The sequence below is a fragment of the Hippopotamus amphibius genome, chromosome 1 (assembly GCF_030028045.1).
Source record: "Hippopotamus amphibius kiboko isolate mHipAmp2 chromosome 1, mHipAmp2.hap2, whole genome shotgun sequence".
NCBI lineage: Eukaryota > Metazoa > Chordata > Mammalia > Artiodactyla > Hippopotamidae > Hippopotamus > Hippopotamus amphibius.
In genome coordinates, this window is record NC_080186.1 from 95,038,432 (window position 1) to 95,060,714 (window position 22,283).

Below are 22,283 nucleotides of genomic sequence, written 5' to 3' on the forward strand. Positions count from 1 at the left end.
GATATTAAATATAATTCCCTGTGCTATGCAATAAAACCTTGATGCTTATCTATTTTATGTATAGTAATTTGTATCTGTTAATTCCATACTCCTAATTCATCCCTCCCTTTCCCCTTTGGTAACCATAAATTTGTTTTCTATGTCTGTGAGTCTGTTTCTGTTTTGTATATAGATTCATTGTATTAATTTTTGACTTCACATTTAAGTGATATCATATAACGTTTGTCTTTGTCTGACTTCACTAAGTGTAAATAATATCTCCAAGTTCATCCATGTTGCTGCAAATGGCAGTAGTTCATTTTTTATTTATTTATTTACTTATTTACTTATTTATTTATCTATCAGCTGCATTGGGTCTTCATTGCTGCATACGGGCTTTCTCTAGTTGCAGTGAGCGGGGGCTACTCTTCATTGTGGTGTGCATGCTCCTCATTGTGGTGGCTTCTCTTATTGAGGAGCATGGCCTCTAGGTGCGCAGGCTTCAGTAGTTGTAGCACACGGGCTCTAGAGTACAGGCTGATAGTGGTGGCACACAGGCTTAGTTGCTCCATGGCATGTGGGATCTTCCTGGAGCAAGGATTGAATCCGTGTCCCCTGGATTGGCAGGTGGATTCTTAACCACTGTGCCACCTAGGAAGTCCCAATATTTCATTTTTTTATGGCTGAGTAATATTCCATGTTCTTAAGCCAGTCATCTGTTGATGGGCACTTAGGTTGTTCCCATGTCTTAGCTATTGTGAGTAGTGCTGCTATGAACACTCGGGTGCTTATTATGTCAGAGAATGTTTTGTGTATGTTCTCTTCTAGGAGTTTTATGGCATCATGTCTTATATTTAGGTCTTTAAACCATTTCGAGCTTATTTTTGTATATGGTATGAGGGAGTATTCTAATTTCACTGAATTTCAACCACTTGTTGAAAGAACTGTCTTTTTTCCATCATATATTCTTGCCTCCTTTGTCATAGGTTAATTGACTATAAGTGTGTGGGTTTATTTCTGGGCTCTCCATTGTGTTCCATTAATCTATATATCTGTTTTTGTGCCAGTACCACACTGTTGTGATTACTGTAGCTTTGTAGTATAGTCTGAAGTCTGGCAGGATTATGCCTCCACCTTTGTTCTTTTTTCTAGGATCGCTTTGCCAGTGTGGGTCTTTGTGGTTCCATATAAGTTTTAGGAGTATTTGTTCTTGTTCTATGGAAAATGTCATGGGTATTTTGATAGGGATTGCTTTAAATCTGTAGATTGCTTTGGGTAGTATGGCCATCTTAACAGTATTCTTCCAACTCAAGAGCATGGGATAGCTTTCCTTTTCTTTGAATCATCTTCAGTTTCTTTTATCAGTATTTTATAGCTTTCAGCACATAAGTCTTTCACATCTTTGGTTAAATTTATTCTTAGGGTTGTTTGTTGTTTTGGAGTTTTTTACCCAATTTTAAACAGGATTGTTTTTTTTCACTTTCTCTGTCTTATATTCCATTGTTAGTGTAAAGAAATGCAACCGATTTTTGTATGTTAATCTTCTATCCTGCTGTGTTGTTGAGTTCATTTATTTGTTCTAATAGTTTTTGTGTAGAGACAGAGGCAATATCTAGGATTCTAGTTTTGGTGACTTTTGGATTATGATGGCATTCACAGAGATAGGGAATATAAGAAGAAAACAGGTTTGGGGAAAGAGTATGAGTTTTGTTGGACAAAAATTTGCAGGATAAATATTTTGTATATCTCAATAGGATATGCAGTTTTGAAATTTAGGAGATCCTGGGATAGGAATAATCTATGAATTAAATAGGTTTAATGTCAATATTAAATGTGTATATCCCCAAGGACCTGAACAGCCAGGATTGAACTAATACAGTAAGATTTTAAGAATTGCCATATAATGGGTCAACCTCATGATCCCCTTTCAACCACCTTCCTATTTTATTTCAAGTGACCAAGGGATAGTCTCTAGGAAGATGTGATTTTCCTCTTGATATCAACCTCAAAAGATTAGGGATGTTCTCTGGAGAAAAAAAACATTCTTATTATAACTCAGTCTTGCCCCTCCCTGCTTCATAGCTTCTACATGGAGATAGGAGCCTTGAATGAGCCAGTGAAAATATATCCATCATCTACTCCCAGAGAATCCAGCCCAAAATATCAAATCTAAGCAACTAGGGCTCTTTATAGATTCTCCCTGAGGCAGGTGGACTGTTTACAGGGAAGAAGGAAGAAAATAAAATTACGGATGATTTAAATTAATGGAGCCAACAAGAGATCTTAGGCACTGGAGCCCGAGGCATGACGTATCCCCTCCAAACTCAGCTACAAAGGGACTTGTGCCATCACCTCAACCTCACAGATACCTCCCTACCAGGCCTGGAAGTCGAACTGACAGTTGAAGCGCCCTCCACTGACACTGCTGAGAACATATCTCCTCTCTTTTCCCCGAAGCAGTTCCCTTTCTGGTCTCACTTTTTTTGTTGTGTAAAAACTGCTTTTTCCCCGGTGAATTTTATTCAGGTTTTGGGGATGCTCATACATTATTTGTTGATTTTTGTCACTTTCATCCTCAAGGAGGCAACATCACCAGGCACCTTACTAAGGCTGTATACTGACTACACAACCAATCACTAACAATATTTCAAACTTTCAGATTCACCATAAATCAAGTTCTGACCCTTAGAAATGTTTATTTACAGGCCTCCTTCTACATCAATGTCTATACCAATTGCTGGTGAATCTGAATCTCTGGAAGAAGATAGAAAAGGTGGAGAGACTCTCAAAATTCATCTTGGGATAGCAGGTATGGATGTGTCGCTTACTGGTTTTTCAGTTTGTGAGAAACAGTACTACCCTAAAAGATTCCCAAAATCCCTCCCAGATTTAAAATTCTGTGGGTATATATGACTTGAAATGGACCAATAATTATCAACAGTTTTAATTATTCAATTTTTGTTTAAGTCAGTGCTTCATTTTGTCTAAAGGGTGTGTTATCCTCTGACCGATTAAAAGCTAAATGTTGCAGTGACGCTCCCACCCGCACCGTTGTATGCCTCTACTCCCCACAGATACCACCGGACACTACAGGATTGTTCGCATTCCACATGCCCAGCAGCTTCTGCCAGTCACCTCTCAGGTGGTGCTTCTCTTCCATGAATCACGTACCCTCTGTCAGTGGTTCCCAAACATTAGTGCACATCAGAATCACCTGGTGGGCTTGTTAAACCATAGATTGCTGACACTGCAGCAGAGTTTTTGATTAATTAAGTCTAGGTTGAAGCCTGAAAACTGCATGCCTGTTTCCAGGTGATGCTGCTGCTGCTGCTGGGCCCCTGGCCACACCTTTAGAGCCACTTCTCCAGGCAAGCAGCTGCTCATAGGCTGCGCCCCAAGTTAAAAGCAGGTGGGGGAAATGTCAGGTTGGCTGGGTAAAAAGCACTTATGAGCTTCCTTTTTTCTCCCATGCCATTTGACCAGGGTTATTATTTGAAAGAATGAAAAGAAAGGTGTAGTGATGCAATTAACATTTTCACCACTTTTCAGATTACAAAGATAAGATTTCTTATATGTAATGAGGATTATAAAATTTCTTGATTTGGGGTCAGTGAATCCTTTGTGTACTTTTAACTCTTTCATTAGCTTCTTCTCTTCAATATTTAAATATTCTGAATTCTTTCTCATATTGGAAACCAAACACTCAGCCCTATACCCTTCTCTATCTACAGCTCTTCCATAGGCACTCTCCTTCCCCCCACCATCCCCCACCCTCTTTCTCTCACACTTTTTATAGCCAAACTTCTAGGAAGAGTATACTGCCCATTTATTCCTAAACACACGTGTGGTCTGGCTTCTACATTCTGCCCTCTCTTGATGATGTCTCCAAGAACATGACTGTTTGATTCTGTGGGCATCTCTTCTGCTCTCATCTGAAAAAATTGGCCATTTATTCTTTCTGGAAGCTTTTTATTCCCTTGGCTCCCACCTCTTTTCTCTAGCTTCTCAGAGGCTTCTTTATGTTCTTCCACCTTCCTCTTAAAATATTGATACTCCCCAGGGTTTGGTTCCCTCCATTCACTGTCCCTGTGCTGTCATCTGTACCTGGGATTTAACTATCACATAAACATAAATGTGATCATGTAAATATGAGTTAAAATGTTTGATTTATAAATCTGTGTTGCCTCCAGGCCTCCGTCCTGACTTTAGGCACATGTTTCCAAATGCCTTTTGGAAGCGTCCACATTATGTCACATTAGACTGAAACCCATCTGTCCGTCTTTTTTCTCAGCAAGCCTCCAGGTTCTTCATGATCAGATCTTAGTTTGTCTCCATATCAGCAGCGTAATGGCAGGGACACAGTAGAAATTCTGTGAATAGTGAATGGGTGTCCTCAGGCGTCTCAGAACACCACGCACCAGCACGTCCTCCTAACTCTTCCTGCTGCATTGCCTGTTGCAGTTATCCTGGACACACCTCTAGTTGGTAACTAGGCACCATCATCTGTGCCCGCCCAACATCTCTCAGCCGAATTATTATGAAAATCTTCACCCCCTGTTCATCCTGCTGCCAAAGAGATCTTCCCAAGATGTCAGTTTGGTCAAGTCACACCCTTGCTTAAAGCCACTGAATTATTTCCTTCCTTAAACTCATAGGAGAAGGTCTTTCATTAGCAGGCATCTGCTCATCTCTCTCTTTCCTTCAGTTATCTACACCACTACCCTTTATATGAACTTTACTAAACTATTTGCTTTGCTTTGCTTTTTTTTTTTTAAACTTACTATATATATGCAAGCAATCCTGAACTCTGCCTCCCTGGCATGACCAAAGCTAAAGCAGGGAAATTGCACAAAGGCTCTTTGAGCTGGTGGAAGAAAGTCCTAGGCACTGATTGGACACCCTTTGCTGAAGAATGATTCACTCTTAGCAACCCAGGAGGCCCCAGGGATCCTACAGCCCATATCCCAGCAGAGTCAATAAAACAGGTGTGAACTGTACTTGGCTGTGCAGCCAGCCTGAGCACCAGTTACCTGAGCTGCTTCCACGTCTGTTCCGATCCCAGCATGGATTCAAGAAAAGGTTTTAAAATATATTTCTTCTTGTACAATCAACATCCTAATAATTTGGCTAAGCTGGTATAGCTGGTGACTCAGAGGCAGCCCCCTCCCTCGGCCTCTGGGCTGCAGACCAGCTGCAAAGGCCCCTGGACCACTGGCCCAACCACCCCAAGGCTAAGAGGTGGCACTTTGAATGTCACATGTTGGAAAAGTCCCATCTTGATCACACTTTCTGGGAGAACTCAAGTCCTGGGAGGGGGGCCTGAAATTTTATAGGCAGCCCCTAGGGATGCGTGACACTGTTGATGTGGGTGATGCTGTTGATGTGGAGGCTGCTGATGGCATTCAGGAAGAAGAGGAAGGAGGCCGTGAACTCGCTCCAGAACATCAGGGTGAGGCCCATGAGCGTGACCTGGTTCCTGAGAAGCATCAGGAAGCTCAGGAGGCCTCCAAAGGAGAGGATGAATGACAGGAGGAAGAGGGCGGGGTCCACAGCCCACTTGTGCCAAGAGTGGGGGTCCTCACACACCTGGGACACCATGAGGAGCTCCAGGCCAAAGATGGCAGCCACCTCGGCCAAGGTGGCCATGCTGTGGGCCATGGCCATGCCCGAGCCCAGCCTGGGCATTGTGGGCCTGATTCAGGTCTCAGAGGCAGTGCAGCTCAGTCTGATTGGAGGTGGTGCAGAAGTGCCACAGCCCAAAGAGGCGGTCATCAGCCAGGAGCCAGTGACCATCACAGATGGAGATGGAGGAGAGGACCACGGCCAGGGAGGCACACAGGTTGATGAGGGCCCGGATGGAGGATTCAAAAAAGGGCGAGCAGGACCTCCTTTGGGCCAGCAGCTTCTGGGTCTGCACGCGGAGGGCTGTCATCCTGCACTGGGGCTCAGCTACGCAATCCCGACTGGCTCCCATCTGGTCCCCTCCAGGCTCCCTCACGTTGCTCTCTCTTTCTTTTTAAAAACAACAAGCCTTAAGGCATGCTTTTCCCTATGCTTTTCCCCACCTAGTCTAGCTCACAAATTCCTATACGTTGTTAAAGACCTAGAGTTAACCTCCTCTATGAGGACGTTCTTTCATTACCAGGTAGTGTTCGATGCATTTGTCCTTTGGAGTTGTTGATAGCTTCTTTTTGGTGTTTGTATTTTGGTACTTGCCACATTGTATTATAACTGCTTCTACCCTAGACTGTAAGCATATATTTTATCTTATTTATTTTGTACCCCTGTATCTTGCACAGTATTGGGCACTGACCTGGTAAGAGCTTAATAAATATTTATTGAATTTTGAAAACCAATAAGGAAATGGATGAATTAAGATCTGAGCCAACCCTAGGAGTAAAGTATATAATTCTTGATATGCACCAACTCTTTTAGTTCAGAATTTGCTGTAGCTAAACATTTGGGTTTAGGACTACTGTCAAGCAGGACTAGGGATGCTGGTTTGGATTTGTTCCTTACAGTCTGTCCAGAAATGAGAAACCCTGTGCAGAAGGGCCGGGTCACTCCTCTAGCTTGCTTATTTGGCAGCATTTGTTGGCCCATCTGTGTTCAATATCATTTATAGAACTGCCACTATAATTGCTGTGTTACTCAATTGGTTTCCTTTTGCCTCTAAGTGAAAAACAGTTCTTAGTTTCCAAATATTTCACCCTAATGAAAATGGTCACAGTTCTGCATTCTGTGGAAGAAGCCTAGTTCTGGACATACATAATTGGCATCCAGAATATGCACATTATTAGGGAAATAGTAGAAATGGCTTTGACGCTGCTTTTTTTGTACATTTACTTTGAAACTGAATACTGTAATCAGTTTCTGAAGAACCTTATCCTCAGTGCTACATCACATGCTGTGTTGATGTAAACCACATACATTTGTCCAAATTATAGCCTAGCGCTAGCATCACTAACGCAAAAGTGACAGAGTGCTCTTTAGTCTACCGTTCTGATGGATTTGGGGAGCAAGGTTTCCTCAAAAACCACACAAAAACCTGGCAGTTTTGTGAAAACTTATAAGAATTCATCTGATTCCCTTTTATTAGAGAAATACTAAATGTAAAAACTGAAATAGTTTTATTTAAGATAGAGTGCTGTTAAATCTTATGAAAAGTACTATAGCACTTCAGTAAACTGAGGTATTTAAATTCTTCGTACAGTATTTCTCACAGCACAGCTGTTTACATTGTACTGATTTAAAGGGATTTCTTTCACTCTGTAACTTGATAATGAGCTTAGCAGTGTCTGAAATCGGCAGCTTAGAATACAAATCGACCATTGACTTGTTGACAGTAATAGTAACATTATGTTATGATGTATTGCAGATCTCTCAGCAAAGAGTGCCTCTGTTCCAGATGAACTTGGTGCCTGTGGACATTCTAGAACATCAAGCTATGCAAGCCAGCAGTCAAAAGTATCAGGTAGAGGCTAAGAGTGAAGATGAATTGCCCTGAAGGGACTTGGAATTGCTATGGTGCGGGAGAAGAATGTTTGGTTGCAGTGTGTGTGATACTAGTGTTATTATATCCAGAGTGATTTTCTCTGACAGGGTATAGCTCCTGCCACTCCCGGTCATCTAGTTTCTCTGAGCTCTGCCACAGGAGAAATACCTCAGTGGGAAGTACATCAACAGGAATTGAAAGTATTCTTGAGCCATGTGATGAAATTGAGCAAAAGATAGTTGAACCAAATCTTGATACAGCTGATAAAGAAGATACAACTTCAGAAACACTCAACAGGTATCATTTTGGTCTCAGTTAAAATGAAAAAAAAAAAAGTTTTTTTTCATAACATAGTGATAAAAGGAGGAAATTTTTTTTAATTATTTTCAAAGATGCCCAGTGAAACAAGATTCTGTAGAATCTCAACTGAAGCGAGTTGATGACACCAGAGTGGATGCAGATGATATTGTAGAGAAAATATTGCAAAGTCAAGACTTCAGCCTAGATTCCAGTGCAGAAGGTGTGTAGATAACCGTTAAGTATGTGTGGATGTACGAGATCCAGGTTTGCATAATCCATGTGATCAGCAATAAAGAGGCAGTGATTATGATACTGAGTGTTGCATATTTGTAAAGTAAATTTCACATCCACAAAAATCTGAAAATAACTTTATAGTTCATTTGTTAATGGATATTAAATTTGGAAAAGAATTAACTTTAGTTTAAAATATCCAATTTAAAGAAAGCTGTTATTGTATTTTTTAACTATGCATCAGAGTCTGCCATGATTATGTACCTTATGATAGATGTCTGTATCTGCTTTGTCATAACTGGGCATAAGTACCTCAAGTCACTGTTGCCGTTTGGAAGGTTGGGTGGTGATCTTAAAATGATAGTGAGTAACAGAACCCCTCAGTCCCTCCTTAGCGTTTCCACTGAAACTGAAAATTTACATGCCACCAATTTGAAAGGTATAATTATTCATGCTGGTGTGAAAAGAGAGCAGTTAACAATGGACTTAGTTTCATTATGTAACTGGTTGTAAAGAGAAATAATTAAACCCTACTTGAGGAAATTTCTAGGAACAGCTGTCTTCTTTACTCGGCTTTAAGAAAAATAGCTTTAAGGAAGTTAAGGAGAAGTAACTATTAGGATATCTTTTAAACTGCCTGTTTTAAAACATGTGTGTAGCTCTTTTTTTTTTAAGTTTTTGTTTCTTTAACAGAACTGAAATGTAAACTGTGTATTATAATATGAAAATTATTCGACAATAATCTAATAATTGTACCTGAAACAAATATTGTAAATGTGTATTGCAGAAGAAGGACTGAGGTTATTTGTGGGTCCTGGAGGACGTACAACCTTTGGCAGTCATCATCTTCCAAACAGGTATGTAGTCCAAATAGTATCTTACTAAAATAAAGAGTAGACTGACTTTTTCTTTTAAATGCTCATGAGTGGAAGATGAAGGTTACAAAGTTTGTATTAGAATGCGGTTAGAAAGCACAATATTAGTAGATCCGTGAGAAAAACTACAGCTCTTAGTGTAGCTCTTAGTTTTCCTTATCCTGAATATGTTTGAAATTGTATTTTATAAGTTTATTTGTTGATTTCCTTAGATGTATTTTTAGAATGTATTATTAGAGAACTGGTAAAGCATTGGGCAAGCTGCATTATGAAAAGGACATTTAAAAAAGAGTTCTTAGTTTGGTATCTTAGAGCAAAGCAAAATTATATTTTCAGTCAGTGATCTTGTCTGTTATGAGCAGTTACACAACCAGTCAACAGCAGACACTGATATTAATCTTTTTTGTACTCTCTCTTCTCCACCGCACTAGGGTCTAACATACGTATTAAGAAAAATATGTATAAAAACAGATGATTGAACCTGGTGTACCCCCAAAAAAATAAAAAAAATAAAAAATAAAAAATAAAGAAAAAAAAATAAATTCAGAAAACTAACCTTCATGTGGGTAGTTATTTAGATTCAGATGAAGAAAAGGCACCTGCTAAACTTACCATTCTGGTTCCCCGCACTGCAGCAAATGATAGCACATATGCTGAGGACACCTTAGAAATTCTGATCACTTCACTGCTTCCCCACAGCCTGGTCCCTGTGTACCCGGAACTCAGTATTTCCATGTAGTATTTATGTAGAATTCCAGCACAACTACAGAATAAGTCAGAATTGCAGGGGGAGGGAGCCCCCTCGGTTCAAGACGGTTATTTTATTCTCTAACCCTCAAAACCAGGAAGAATGTTTAACTCATTTCTGCTACTCATACTCATTTTATTGAGTACCTCCTGTGTGTCCAGCACATTGCAGGGCCCAAAGGACACAAAGGAGGAAACACCTACATCAGCAGCTAACTACCATCAGATGTGATAGGTGGGAATAAAAAGATGCTATGGGGGAGTAGTTAATTTGAAAAGAGGTTTATAGAGGAGTAACACAATTTAGACCTTTTATAACTTTCATTGACTTATCCACTTATTAAATTTAGTAACAATTTATTGGGTCAACTTGTAGGTAAAGTTGCAAAGAGGAAAGACAGAGCTCTTTCTCTCAGCTAGATTATAGTCTTGCACGTGAGTTTGGAAAACTACAGCCCGTGGACCCTGTTGGCTCACTACCTGTTTTTGTAAATAAACTTCTACTGGAATACAGCCCGCCTGTTTATGTATTGTCTGTGGCTGCTTTGTGCTGCAATAGGAGCAGTGAGCAGTTTAACAGAGACTGTGTGGCCCACCAAGCCTAAGATATTTCTAGCAGGTGAGATAGACAAATAGACTAAATTTTACAATAGTATGATAAATTCTATAATATATAGAAGCAGAGGAAACTCTGAGAGAACAGAGGTGGGACTTCAGTCAGACAGAAAACTTCCTGGAAGAGTTGACACTTGAAGAGCATCTTTGGGAGAATAAAAGATAAGAGAGTGGTTGCCAGGGGGTATGTGGAAGACAAATATTCCTGGTAGTAGCAACAAATAGAAGGAACTTACAGACGTATAATTATAATATATAATTATATAATAGCGAGTATATAATGATAGGCATTACTTATTGAGCATTTATTAGTTATGTGCTGAGAACCATATGTATGTTTCATTCAATTCTTATCTCTTTCAACACTCAAAAAAATAGTAATATTAGTTTTTTAAAAGAGCCAATAAAGATAAAAAGAGGTTAAGGTGATTTACCCAAGGAAGGCCTTAGTAAGTGGTAAAACCAACATTCAAACCCATGTCTCTTTTGAGTCTAAAGCCCATTCATTGTACTTAACCATTTTAACTTACTGGCTTATGAATAACATCAGCTACTTAGAGAATTGCCAGTGAACAGGTTTTTCTAAGGAGGTGGGCATGTGAAACGGAGTCGTGGGACATGAGGCTGGGAAGTACGGTATCTTGACGACAGGTTGTAAAGGGCCTCTGTTGCCATGACGAAAAGTTTACCCTTTGTGTGTACACTGTGGAGTCATTGGTCTTCCTTTGGCAGGGAACTGACCTATCAGATGGTCATTTTAGAAAAATAACTGGCCATAATTTTGAGGGTAGATTGGAGCAAGGAGAGACTAGTAGCAGGGACCAGGTAGAACATCTATAAGGACAATGATATGCACGGTAGTGAAAATGTGTTTTTTGAGTTAAAGAGACAGGTTCACATCCTAACCAGATCACTTTGGAAGTAAATCATTTAACCTCAGTTGAACTTAACTCTGTTGAAAAATGTGATCATATGCCTACTTCATGGAGTTGTTTTAAAGTATAAATAACATGATATACTCAGTAAGCCCTAGCTGTTACTATTTTAGATGGACAATCAGCAAAAGATACAGTTCCAAACAAAAGGAACCAAAATAATAAATGCATGGGCTGTTTCATTAGACTGCAGGGTCCAGTCATAGTTCTTCCACTAATGACTTTACAGTGTTAGTAACCTCTCTGTAAACCTCATTTTCCTCACCTGTAAAATGGGAATGATAAATAAGTTACCTAACTCATAGGATTTTTTGTGAGGGTTAGGTTAGATCATTTATGTAAAATTATATAACACAGTACCTGGCACATAGAAAGTTCTCAATATATGCTGGCTATTTATGTTGTTACTGAGAGAAAAGAAAGATAATTTCTAGTTGAGAGAGAATCTAGAACCTAGGATATACAGGCATTTATGTAGTTAAAAATTCTCGTTCCCATCCGCCTTCAGTGAATGTCAGAAAAATCACCCAATAAACAAAAGCCTAAAGGGACAATTAGGGGTTGAAGTGGATTCATATTACATGCTGAAGAATGTCCAAAGCAGTGTGTCATGGTGAAAGGAGGATGGGCCATGGAGTCAGATATGGGTTCTGTTCCTGGCTTAGCCATAACTATGTAGCTTACCCATGATCTTGATATACTGCATCTCTCACTTGCTACCAAAAAGGCCACTGTACCCCTGGGAGAACAACACACACTCTGGAGTGGGCTGCCTAGATTCAGTCCCAAGCTCCCCCATTTATTAGCTGTGTGTCTTTGGTAAGTTACTTCGCTTCTCTCTGCCTCAGTGTCCTCACCTGTAAAATAGTGATGATAATAGAACCCACCTCATAAGAGTTATACTATTCAAATTAAATGAGGTAAGACATGGTAATGCTTAGGACAAAATCTGGCATGCAGTAAACACTCAAGTACTTTATATACACTAATTGAAGGTCTGTCTTTCAGAGTTATTATGACAGTTAATCTATGTGAACGGTCCAGCAAGCACTTGTACACATAGGCTCTGCATAAATAGTGGGTATTCATCAGAGAAGCTAGTGTGTTAGTGTTAGATCTATTATGTAAGATAAACTAGTAGCACAGGATGAAACCAGAATCATTTACCTAGGGCACAGAGGAGGCACAACAACCCTAGTTCTGAAAGGGAACCCGTGAGATTGAAGAGAACAGGGCAACAAGTGATAGAGACGTGGGGAGGGCTACCTGCAATAACCCATTTTAAGTCTAGCGGATACAGCCTGGCCGGCTCGGGGCTGCTTACAGAACCCTGCATGCACCTCCTTGCTTGCCTTTGGGAGATTTAATTTCTGACAGGTAGTCTGCTTTCATTTCTATTTTTATTCCTCTGTAATTTATTTTTCATCTCTGACTGCTTTTAAGCTTTTCTCTTTATCACTGGTTTTTAGCAGTTTGGTGATGATGTGCCTTGATGTGTTTTTCTTTGTGTTTATTCTGCTTGGGGTTCATTGAGCTCCTTGAATCTGTGGATTTACAATTTTCATCAAAATTGGAAATTCTCCAGCCATTATTTTCCTCCTCTCCTTCTGACATCTAGGACTTACAAGTTCTAGCTCCCAGCATCCCTGTGCTCTGACTCCTCCACTGATAGAGACCACCTAGCTGTATTAGGGTTCTCCCTCCCTGCACGTAGACTGGGAGGATCCAGAAGGAAAAGGCTTTAGGCAGCAAGCTGGGGCAGTTTGTCTGGCTTTCTTTATTTCCCTTATCTCAGGACCTGCCCCATGCTGCCTGTTGTCCAATGTGTGAAAACTGTTGTTTCATATGGTCTATCCAGTTTTCTAGTTATTGGAAGCAGGAGCGAAAGTCTGGTTGCTCTTACTCCATCACTGCCAGAAGCAGAACCATTTTAGGGCATCTAAAAGCCTACGTGCAGTGGTGCTCACCAAGGTTCCTTCAAATTCTGATTGTCTGCAGCTGTGAAAGTGTTCACTGGCGTTCTGTTGAGGATGCCCTATTTCTTCTTTAGAATGAATCTGTAAGAACAGAAGTTTCTGAGCAATCAACTGAGAATTCCACTTCAGTCCATGGTGGACTAGCAACCACTACCTTACTTCCATTTTTTAGAATTTCCTCTTAAAATTCTGTTAAGGGCAGAGACCAGTCATGGTGGTTGCTTCTGGTCTTACTGATCTCTGGCATACTCAGAGTGAAATGTCAGGTAGTAGCCCCTGACATCTTGACAGATGAGGAGATAGGTGCCTGGTGATAACTTTAAGCAATAATACTCTCCCTCTCACCACTTTAGCTTTCCTCCTAGTCCCTCAGGAAGGGTCAAGGAAAGGGTAGAAAGTGCGTCATCCAAAAATAAATCCAGCTCCATCAGAAAGACACTGGTGTGTTTACAAGCTTATAGAAAACCTTTATCAGCAGAGTTTGGGGTTTGTTTTGGTTTTGTTTGGTTTGGTTTGAGGTTTTTTGTTTTTTTGTTTTGTTTTGTTTTTTTGTTTTTGTCTTTGTTTTGGCTGTGCCACATAACTTGCAGGATCTTAGTTCCCCAACCAGGGATTGAAATTGAACCCATGCCCTTGGCAGCGAAAGCACGGAGTCCTAACCACTGGACTGCCAGGGAATTTCCAGTTTGGATGTTTTGAGTACTGCCTGCCTTGGACTCCTTGCTTAGTGCCCTGCAGTAAACACTGTACTTTCCTTCAGCACCAAAAAAAAAAAAAAAAAAAAAAAAAAAAACTTTATCCCCCCAGGCCTAGAAACAATAGAGGGAATGTGTTCATTCCATTGTAACTTAAGGCCAAGGTACCAGATGCATCAACAATAGCCAAAAAAACCCTGTTGATGAGGCCTTTACTTAATTTAAGTATTTCTAAATACTTTATTCACAAAGCTTGCAAATTTTAAGTCCTTTAGTGTTCTCCATATTTCATTAATAGAGGTCAGTTAGTACCTGGCATGTTAGGTACAAAGCCAGCCTGCAGGGACAGCTTTGCCCCAGAAGTGATTCATGGATGCAGGTACCTCCATTTTGTCCTCTACCATCCTCCCTGTGTTGTCAAGACGGCTACCAGTCCAAAGCAAGCAATTTCCCTTTAAGCAAGGGAGGCAGAAGTTGGCATGTCTCCATTCACATTCCCTGGGGGGAAACTTAGTCACAAGGCCACACCTGTAGACAGAGGAGTTCAAGACATGCCTCTAGCCAAGCAGCCTGTACCTAGCTAAAACCATGGAGAAGGGGAGAGCAGATACTGGGGGGACAACCCACAGCCTGACAAACCAAGCTTGTGAAGGAATAAAGCCCTCTTCAAGATCATTTTCCCTTTTAATCTGCACTAACATAGCTGTAATTTACATTACTGACCACTTCTAAAGACATGTGCATTTGACTGAAATAATTTTTGCGCTTCCTAGTTAAGTACGTTAAGACACCACACTACTAATCCAACTAAAAACTATCACGCATTCATTCAGCACAAGACCTGAACTGCCAGAGTCAATACATGCTCCTGGATAAAACCAATTTTAGGACTTATAAATAGACATGTTTGCCACAATGTGTTGGTAGCGTAAGAATTTGGAAACATGACTCGATCACTGTGGGAATAAGTAGGAGGTAATCGGGCACTAGACTAATCCCAGTGTACTGATTATAAGTATTTAATACTTCAAGTACTTTCTCTCTGTGATACCTAATATAAACCTTGTGGATGTCAAATCAAGTAGAAGATGCCTAATGCGCTATCTCCTTGGGGACAAGGTTAACTGGAACAATCTCAGTGCAGCTCACAAGTTTGAAATTTTGTTTTGTTTTTTTCCCCTACTTTTAGGGTGGGGTCTGGAGCTTATGAACAAGTTGTAATCAAACGCTAAAAGTCAAGCTGGTGAACTAAAGCTTCCCCTTGGGTTTAAGATGTGAGCAGTTGAGCTGTCAAGGCACTTTATTCAAGTACTTATGAGAAAATGAACCTATTAAGAAAAATGAAGCATGTTCATCCATCAAGAGGAAAGCCAACACTGATTGCTTCTCTGAAGGTGCCCACCACTCTCCTTTCTCACCTACGAACAGGGAACATCAGAATGGTCGTATCAGGGCAGTGTGCCACATGTGCGTATAGGTACACAGCTTCTGTGGTCACTGCACATAATAATGAAAAGCCTGCTTTTTCTTTCAAAATATCCAGTGAGAAAAACAGCACTATACTTCTGAGTATAGTTTTAGTGTTGAAGTGTAAAACCTGTGATAGAAGTGCTCGACAGATTTGGGCTCTAATTTTTTAACTTTATGTTTGATAGACAGTAAGTGAAAATAATTTAAACCCTATAAATTCTGCCAAGAATAGATATAATTCCTGTGAAGGAAATCTTCCATATTATACTACCTACAATAGTGTACTAAGTTCATTCACTCTTTTTGATGCAATAATTGATATAAAATGTGGGTGTTCATGCTTTGGGAAAGTGTTATACTACAATTTAAACGTGTAAAATGCTTAATTCTATACGTATCAGTCATAAATTGAAAAACACGTGTGAGTTATTTAAGCCTGAGATACGTGAATGGGTATAATGCCATTATTATGCAGTATGTATCATTACCTGTTAACATTAGACGAGCTACAGAACTCCCGCTAGCGCTGTATGAGAGGCTGAAGACAAGTTTAAGATTCAGTATGTTAGGCTTCCATCAGACACCCTAATGTAAGAGCTCTGTTCACTAGCAGAATAATACCTGCTGGTTTCAGGAGTCAAAATTTAGAACAACAGGAGGGAAACTGTGATATGGTTGGAAACAGAGCTGCCTTTTCTCTGTAAGTTCAGGCTTGTGTGAAGCTGAAAAGTATTCCAAGGAGGCAGTGCATAAAGGACAGGGGACAGCCACTTACCATCACTGACATGGACCCATGGTTTTCTGTTTTCTTCTTTACCGTATCAGAAATTCGTTATTTTGAGGCAAGAATAGAATATAACATACATCAAATACAGCTTTTAAAATAAGAATATCTGGTCTGGATCCAGTTAAATAGCACAGCAGATAAACCTAGAGTTTTTCTGGTCTTAAATGACAGTCTGTATGGAAAGATCTTAATTTTCTTGGAATCGCTCAGTCACTGAAGCAAAATGTTGATTCTATAGAACCAGTAATTCCCAGTCCTTACTTTCAAAACCATGTCCAAGAAATATAGTGTGTTAGAATTACTTTGGTCTAGTATTTCCATGTTGACAAAATAAGGGGGAAAAATACATTATTTTTTTAAGCAAATTTATTTTAATATCCAAATTTAGAAGTTTGAAAATTTTTGAATACTTCATGTTAGGGTTGTTTTTTTTTTTTAATATTTCAAGGATTGGGTATTCCAAATTAATTCAAAACTACTTTTATTAGTGGATTCTGGGTTTTTTTTAAAGAGATAACACCCCATTTTAGAATATTTCGAATGATGAAAGATAGGATTTTCTGACTCATTAGTTATACTCTTATTTTTTAAGATTTGTTTAGAAGAAAAAAATTGACCTCAACATTTTAGTCTAGCCAAGGAAAATACTACCTTAAGCGGTAAAGACTTGCTGTCTGCGAATAAACAGGTGAATTGATCCATTCATTATATATTACGGGAAGAAAAAAAATCAAAGAAAGTTTTTAATAGAGATGTGAAGATATTGTTTAGAGAGATTTATTATGACATCTTAAAAACATATTTTTCTATTTTCAAAGTATTATTTCTAGGCTGTATTTTTTATTGGCACTTCTGCAAATGATTTTGCAGTTTTGAAAGTGATAATAAAAACTAGATTGTAAGTTAGGTTCAGTCAGGACATTCTTCAGATATGTAAAAGATGCTGTGATTAGGGCACTGTCCCCATCTTACTTATCCTTGGCTGCCCTAGGCCCAAAACCTTTATACAAGACTGGCTGTTGGTATTTAAGATGATATAGAATTATTTTTTAAAAACAAAATGAGAGATTTTGAAAATTGTGCCTTTATAATTTGAGCAGCCACCAGATACATCTTGATTAATGTAGTAGTAAATATAACAAATATTTTGATAAGTAGAAACATTAGGAAGAGAAAAGATAATGGTGTCCTCTTTCATCAGTGAAAGTCTGGATTTATTTTATTCTATTTTGTGTTCCATCAGCATATTTGCAATCAGATTTCAATACAGTCCTTGCAAATATTTGTTAAAGGACCTAAATATCTTACTTTCTAGTTTTGCTTAGAGTGTGTACTATTAATATCTTAACCATGGAGCTATTGAAAAAACTCTGCTTAAATACCAAGTCCACTTTTGGTTCCATTTTGAGTTTAGAAGATAAATCTGAAAAATTAAATCTTAATAAGTCTTCAACTTTTAAATATTAAATATTTTATTTTTTTACTATTAAAGTCAAATTTTAAATCACCTAGTCCTGGAAAATTTGCAGATGTATAACATTTTCTTTTTCTAACCTTACCCTAGAGAAAAAGATTCATGGTATTTTAAAGCTAGGTATTTCTGATCAGATAATGAAGTATCTTAAATACCTTGTCGGGGGGTGGGGGGGAGTTCCACCGAGACCAGGAGACCACTTCCTGTGATTTGTGCTGGTGACCAAGACTAGAGAGGATGTGAAGGGTAGCAAAGGGCAGAGAAGGCCCTGGGCTATTCGTCTACGCTCTGATGCTTGACTTCCCTTTGCGATGGTAGTGGTGGTGAAGGCTTCTGTATACAACCAACTAATTTGGATTGGTACTTATAACCTGAGAAAGTCTTGACCAAGAATCCTAAAGTCCACTGGACCCAGCGAAATACTATCAGAGTAATGATGTCCAAACTAGATTCTTCTGTATGTGCTTTTTTTGTTTTTTAAATGGAAACCATGAGGCACAGAGGTCCACCACTTAGCCCATTTGTTGCTAGAAGGGAAAAAAATCTCCTACTAGCTTCCAGTCAACACATATTCAGGTATCAATGAGTTTTAATATATTAAAACATCCAGAATTTAAGATTTCCATGCTAACTAGACTACCTTACAAGTTCAGGCTGATGGTATTTAGTAAATACTTCATTGAAGTTCTCTGAAGTGTTAGGCTTCTATTATATATGATAATGCTCTGAAAGAGACTGGGCTCATATGACAGGGGTTGCATTTTATTTTAACAGATCTTTAACTGGGGCAGTTCAGAAATTATGCTTGGTCAGTTCTCTTGGATGGTACGTCATGTTAATATAACCTAGTACTGTAGTTGAAATTGTGTTATGCCGTTACCCATGTGTTGGCTTGGGTACTGTACATAGCCTTAATAGCTGAAATGTTAAAGAATATGAAGTCTAAAAATACAAAGGATGAAAATGCCTATGTTAACCTGTTTTAAGGCTGCATTAGATATAAAGGCCTTATTCCCTTATATATGTGACTTTTCAGAAGATAATATATACACAGTATATTTTAAATGGTCGTGTGTGTGGTCTCTAGCTACTCTCCATATGACAAAACTGGCAAAATTTTTAATTTACGTGGACAACAAACTCCACATTTACAAATGTTTATGTTCATCTTATGTGTATAACAAAGAATTCTTTTGCCAATATTCATCGACCAAATCCCACATACAGGAAGACATTTAAGGTATATTCAGTTTGTTTTTGAAAATACATCTTATTTGGGGTATCATCTTCCTCTTATACATTTATTTGGTCCTCTAGAGATTGATAGAGTTGTGGGTAATCATGTAAATGTTTATGAAAAATTTTTTATTGAAGTGATTCCATTAGTATTCTAATCTCTAATACATGGAGAATGACCTTCATATTTATATATTTCTTTGTTTTAACTGTCCAACTATTAATCCAGGATGTTTTCCTTTTTTATACCAAAATTAATTTTTTATTGTAAAATATTTAAGTAATGTAAAGGTGAATCTTATACATGTTCAATAAAAATCGCATCTTAAACTTTAGAATGTTGTTTATACTTTAAAATTTCAGTTAAGATTCTGTCAGAAATCTGTCAAGATTCTTGAAAGAAAACCAGAGGGAAAGGACCAGTGTGTAACTTCTTCCTGAGGGCGTCCCTTTATTTATGACCAGGTAGTACAGCAATTTACAGACTCGAACACCTCCACTGAAAGACATTCCTCTGAGGCCTGAGGCAGCCCCTACAGTGCTGTGGGCGTGGACTTTGGAGTAAGACAGACCTGAGTCTGAATGCAAACTCGCCCCGAACCTGTTTTCTAATCCAGGATGGAGATAATACCACCAACTCTTTTGGGTTGTAATGAAGAACACAAAAGCTGATGTTAGGGATATGCTGCTCAGTAGGCACTCAGTGTTTGACCAAGCTGAAATTTGTCTTTGTGTAGCATCTACATACATACCTTAATTCTAGTGTTAGATATACAGAAGATGGTCAATAAATGTGGCACTGTTAGAGGTTATAATCATGACTTAAATGATACTCATGGTCTCCGTATCCTTGTATAGACTGCTCTTCCTTTTAACTAGAATGTCCTCACAGGAAAAACAATGCCAACACATTCTCTCCGCTGATATCCAAATTATAACAGCAAGTTAAAGTTAATAAAGAACTATGGTTCAATATTAGTGTGAACCCAGATCTTTCTACGTAGACTGTCATGATTTCCCTGGACAGGGCAGATTATGGAAGGTTACAAAAGTTAAGGAGAAAGTGCCCTGCTTGCTGGCAGAAGCAGGGTGGGGTTATGGCCATTCTATGGGGAAACCCTCAAACCTCCTCCCCAGTACACAGGATCGTACAGGATCATCTGGGACAACTTTGTGCTGGTCACAGCAGAACCTGGCAGGCGCCTCTAATCTGTCCCCTCGGATTTTTTTTTTCAATACAGTTGTACAATATAATTTAAGTTACAGGTGTACAACATAGTGATTCACAATTTTTAAAGCTTATGCTCCATTTATAGTTATTATAAAATATTGGCTACTATATTCCCTGTGTTGTACAATATATCCTTCTAGTTTATTTTATACTTAATAGTTTGTATGTTTTAATCTCTACCCCTGTCTTGCCCCTCCCCCCTTTTCCTCTCCCCTCTGGTAACCACTAGTTTGTTCTCTATGTCTGTAAGTTTGTTTCTTTGTTATATTCACTAGTTTATTTTTTAGATTCCATATGTAAGTCATATCATACAGTATCCGTCTTTCTCTCTCTGACTTACTTCACCTGGCATGATACCCTCCAAGTCCATCCACGTTGTTGCAAATGGCAAAATTTCATTTTTCATGACTGAGTAGTATTCCACTGAATATATGTACCACATCTTCTTTATCCATTCATCTGTTAATGGGCACTTAGGCTGCTTCCATATCTAGGCAACTGTAAATAATGTTGCTGTGAACATTGGGATGCATTTTTCTTTTCAAATTAATGTTTTCATTTTTTTCAGTTATATACCCAAGAGTGGAATTGCTGGGTCATATGGTAGCTCTGTTTTTAGTTCTTTGAGAAACTGCCATACTGTTTCCCACTGTGGCTGCACTAATTTACACTCCCACCAACAGTGTACGAAGGTTCCCTTTTCTACATCCCCCAGCATTTGTTCTTTGTGTTCTTGATGATAGCCATTCTGACAAGTATGAGGTGGTATCTCGTGGTTCTGGTTTGCATTTCTCTGATGATTAACAATGTTGAGCATCTTTTCATGTGCCTTTTTTTTAAAAAAAACAGGGTAAGGAGTTCTGGCGAGGGGGTTTTAATTTATTTTTGTCTGCATTGGGTCTTTGTTGATGTGTGTGGGCTTTCTCTAGTTGTGGTGAGCAGGGGCTGCTCTTCCTTGCAGTGCTTGAGCTTCTTATTGCGGTGGCTTCTCTTGTTGCAGAGCACAGGCTCTAGACACGTGGGCTTCAGTAGTTGTGGCACACAGACTTAGTTGCTCTGCAGCATGTGGCTTCTCTTGTGGGGCACAGTAGTTGTGACTCTTGGGCTCTAGAGCTCAGGCTCAGTAGTTTTGGCGCAGGGGCTTAGTTGCCCTCATGGCACGTGGGATCTTCACGGGCCAGGGATCGAATCCGTGCCCCCTGCATTGGCAGGCGGATTCTTAACCACTGTGCCACCAGGGAAGTCCCTTCATGTGCCTCTTGATCATCTGTATGTCTTCTTTGGAAAAATATCTGTTCAGTTCTTCTGCCCATTATTTAATCAGGTTGTTTGGTTTTTTTGATGTTGAGTTTTATGACCTCTTTATATATGTTGGATATTAACCCCTTATCAGTCATATCATTTACAGATATTTTCTCCCATTCCACAGGTTGTCTTTTCATTGTTGGTTTCCTTTGCTGTGCATAAGCTTTTAACTTTAATTAGGTCCCGTTTATTTTTGCTTTTATTTCTATTGCCTTGGTAGACTGATCTAAGAAAACACTGCTATATGATTTATGTCAGAGAATGTTTTGTGTATGTTCTCTTCTAGGAGTTTTATAGCATCATGTCTTATATTTACGTCTTTAAACCATTTTGAGTTTATTTTTGTATATGGAGTGAGGGAGCTCTAATCTCATTGATTGATCGGTAGCTGTCCAGCTTGTCCAACACCACTTGTTGAAGAAACTTTTTCTCCATCATATATTCTTACCTCCTTTGTCACAGATTAATTGAGCATAGGTGTGTGGGTTTATTTCTGGGCTCTGTATTCTGTTCCATTAATCTGTTTGTCTGTTTTTGTGCCAATACCACACACTGTTTTGATTACTGTAGCTTTGTAGTATGGCCTGAAGTCTGAAAAGGTTATGCCTCCAGCTTCACTCTTTTTCCTCAGGATTGTTTTGGCAATTCTGGGTCTTTTGTGTTTCTGTACAGATTTTTAAATCTTTGTTCTAGTTTGGTGAATAATTTCCTTGGTTGTGTTTTTTTTTGGGGGGGGGGGACAGGAGGGTTCTTTGTTTTGTTTTGTTTGTTTTGGCTGTGCCACGCAGCATGGATCTTAGTTCTCTGACCAGGGATTGAACCCATGCCCCCTGCAGTTGAAGCACAGAGTCTTAACCACTGGGCTGCAGGGAAGTCCCTGTCCTTGGTATTTTGATAGGGATTGCATTGGATCTGCAGATTGCCTTGGGTAG

At 39.2% G+C, this 22,283-nt stretch overlaps 1 protein-coding gene and 1 pseudogene across 2 annotated transcripts in view; one reads left to right on the forward strand and one right to left on the reverse strand.

The window, feature by feature from the left end:
• The window catches only part of EEIG2 (EEIG family member 2), an 82,654-nt gene extending 63,596 nt beyond the window's left edge, over positions 1 to 19,058 (forward strand). For both annotated transcript variants that reach the window (XM_057721727.1, XM_057721819.1), the window contains exons 6-11: positions 2,685 to 2,788; positions 7,358 to 7,453; positions 7,582 to 7,771; positions 7,867 to 7,994; positions 8,793 to 8,862; positions 15,038 to 19,058. In XM_057721727.1, the coding sequence (XP_057577710.1) occupies positions 2,685 to 2,788; positions 7,358 to 7,453; positions 7,582 to 7,771; positions 7,867 to 7,994; positions 8,793 to 8,862; positions 15,038 to 15,080 (631 nt within the window). In that variant the 3' untranslated portion in view covers positions 15,081 to 19,058. The remainder of the gene's footprint in view (positions 1 to 2,684; positions 2,789 to 7,357; positions 7,454 to 7,581; positions 7,772 to 7,866; positions 7,995 to 8,792; positions 8,863 to 15,037) is intronic.
• On the reverse strand, positions 5,260 to 5,911 carry LOC130858700 (voltage-dependent calcium channel gamma-like subunit; annotated as a pseudogene).
• Positions 19,059 to 22,283: the final 3,225 nt, after the last annotated feature.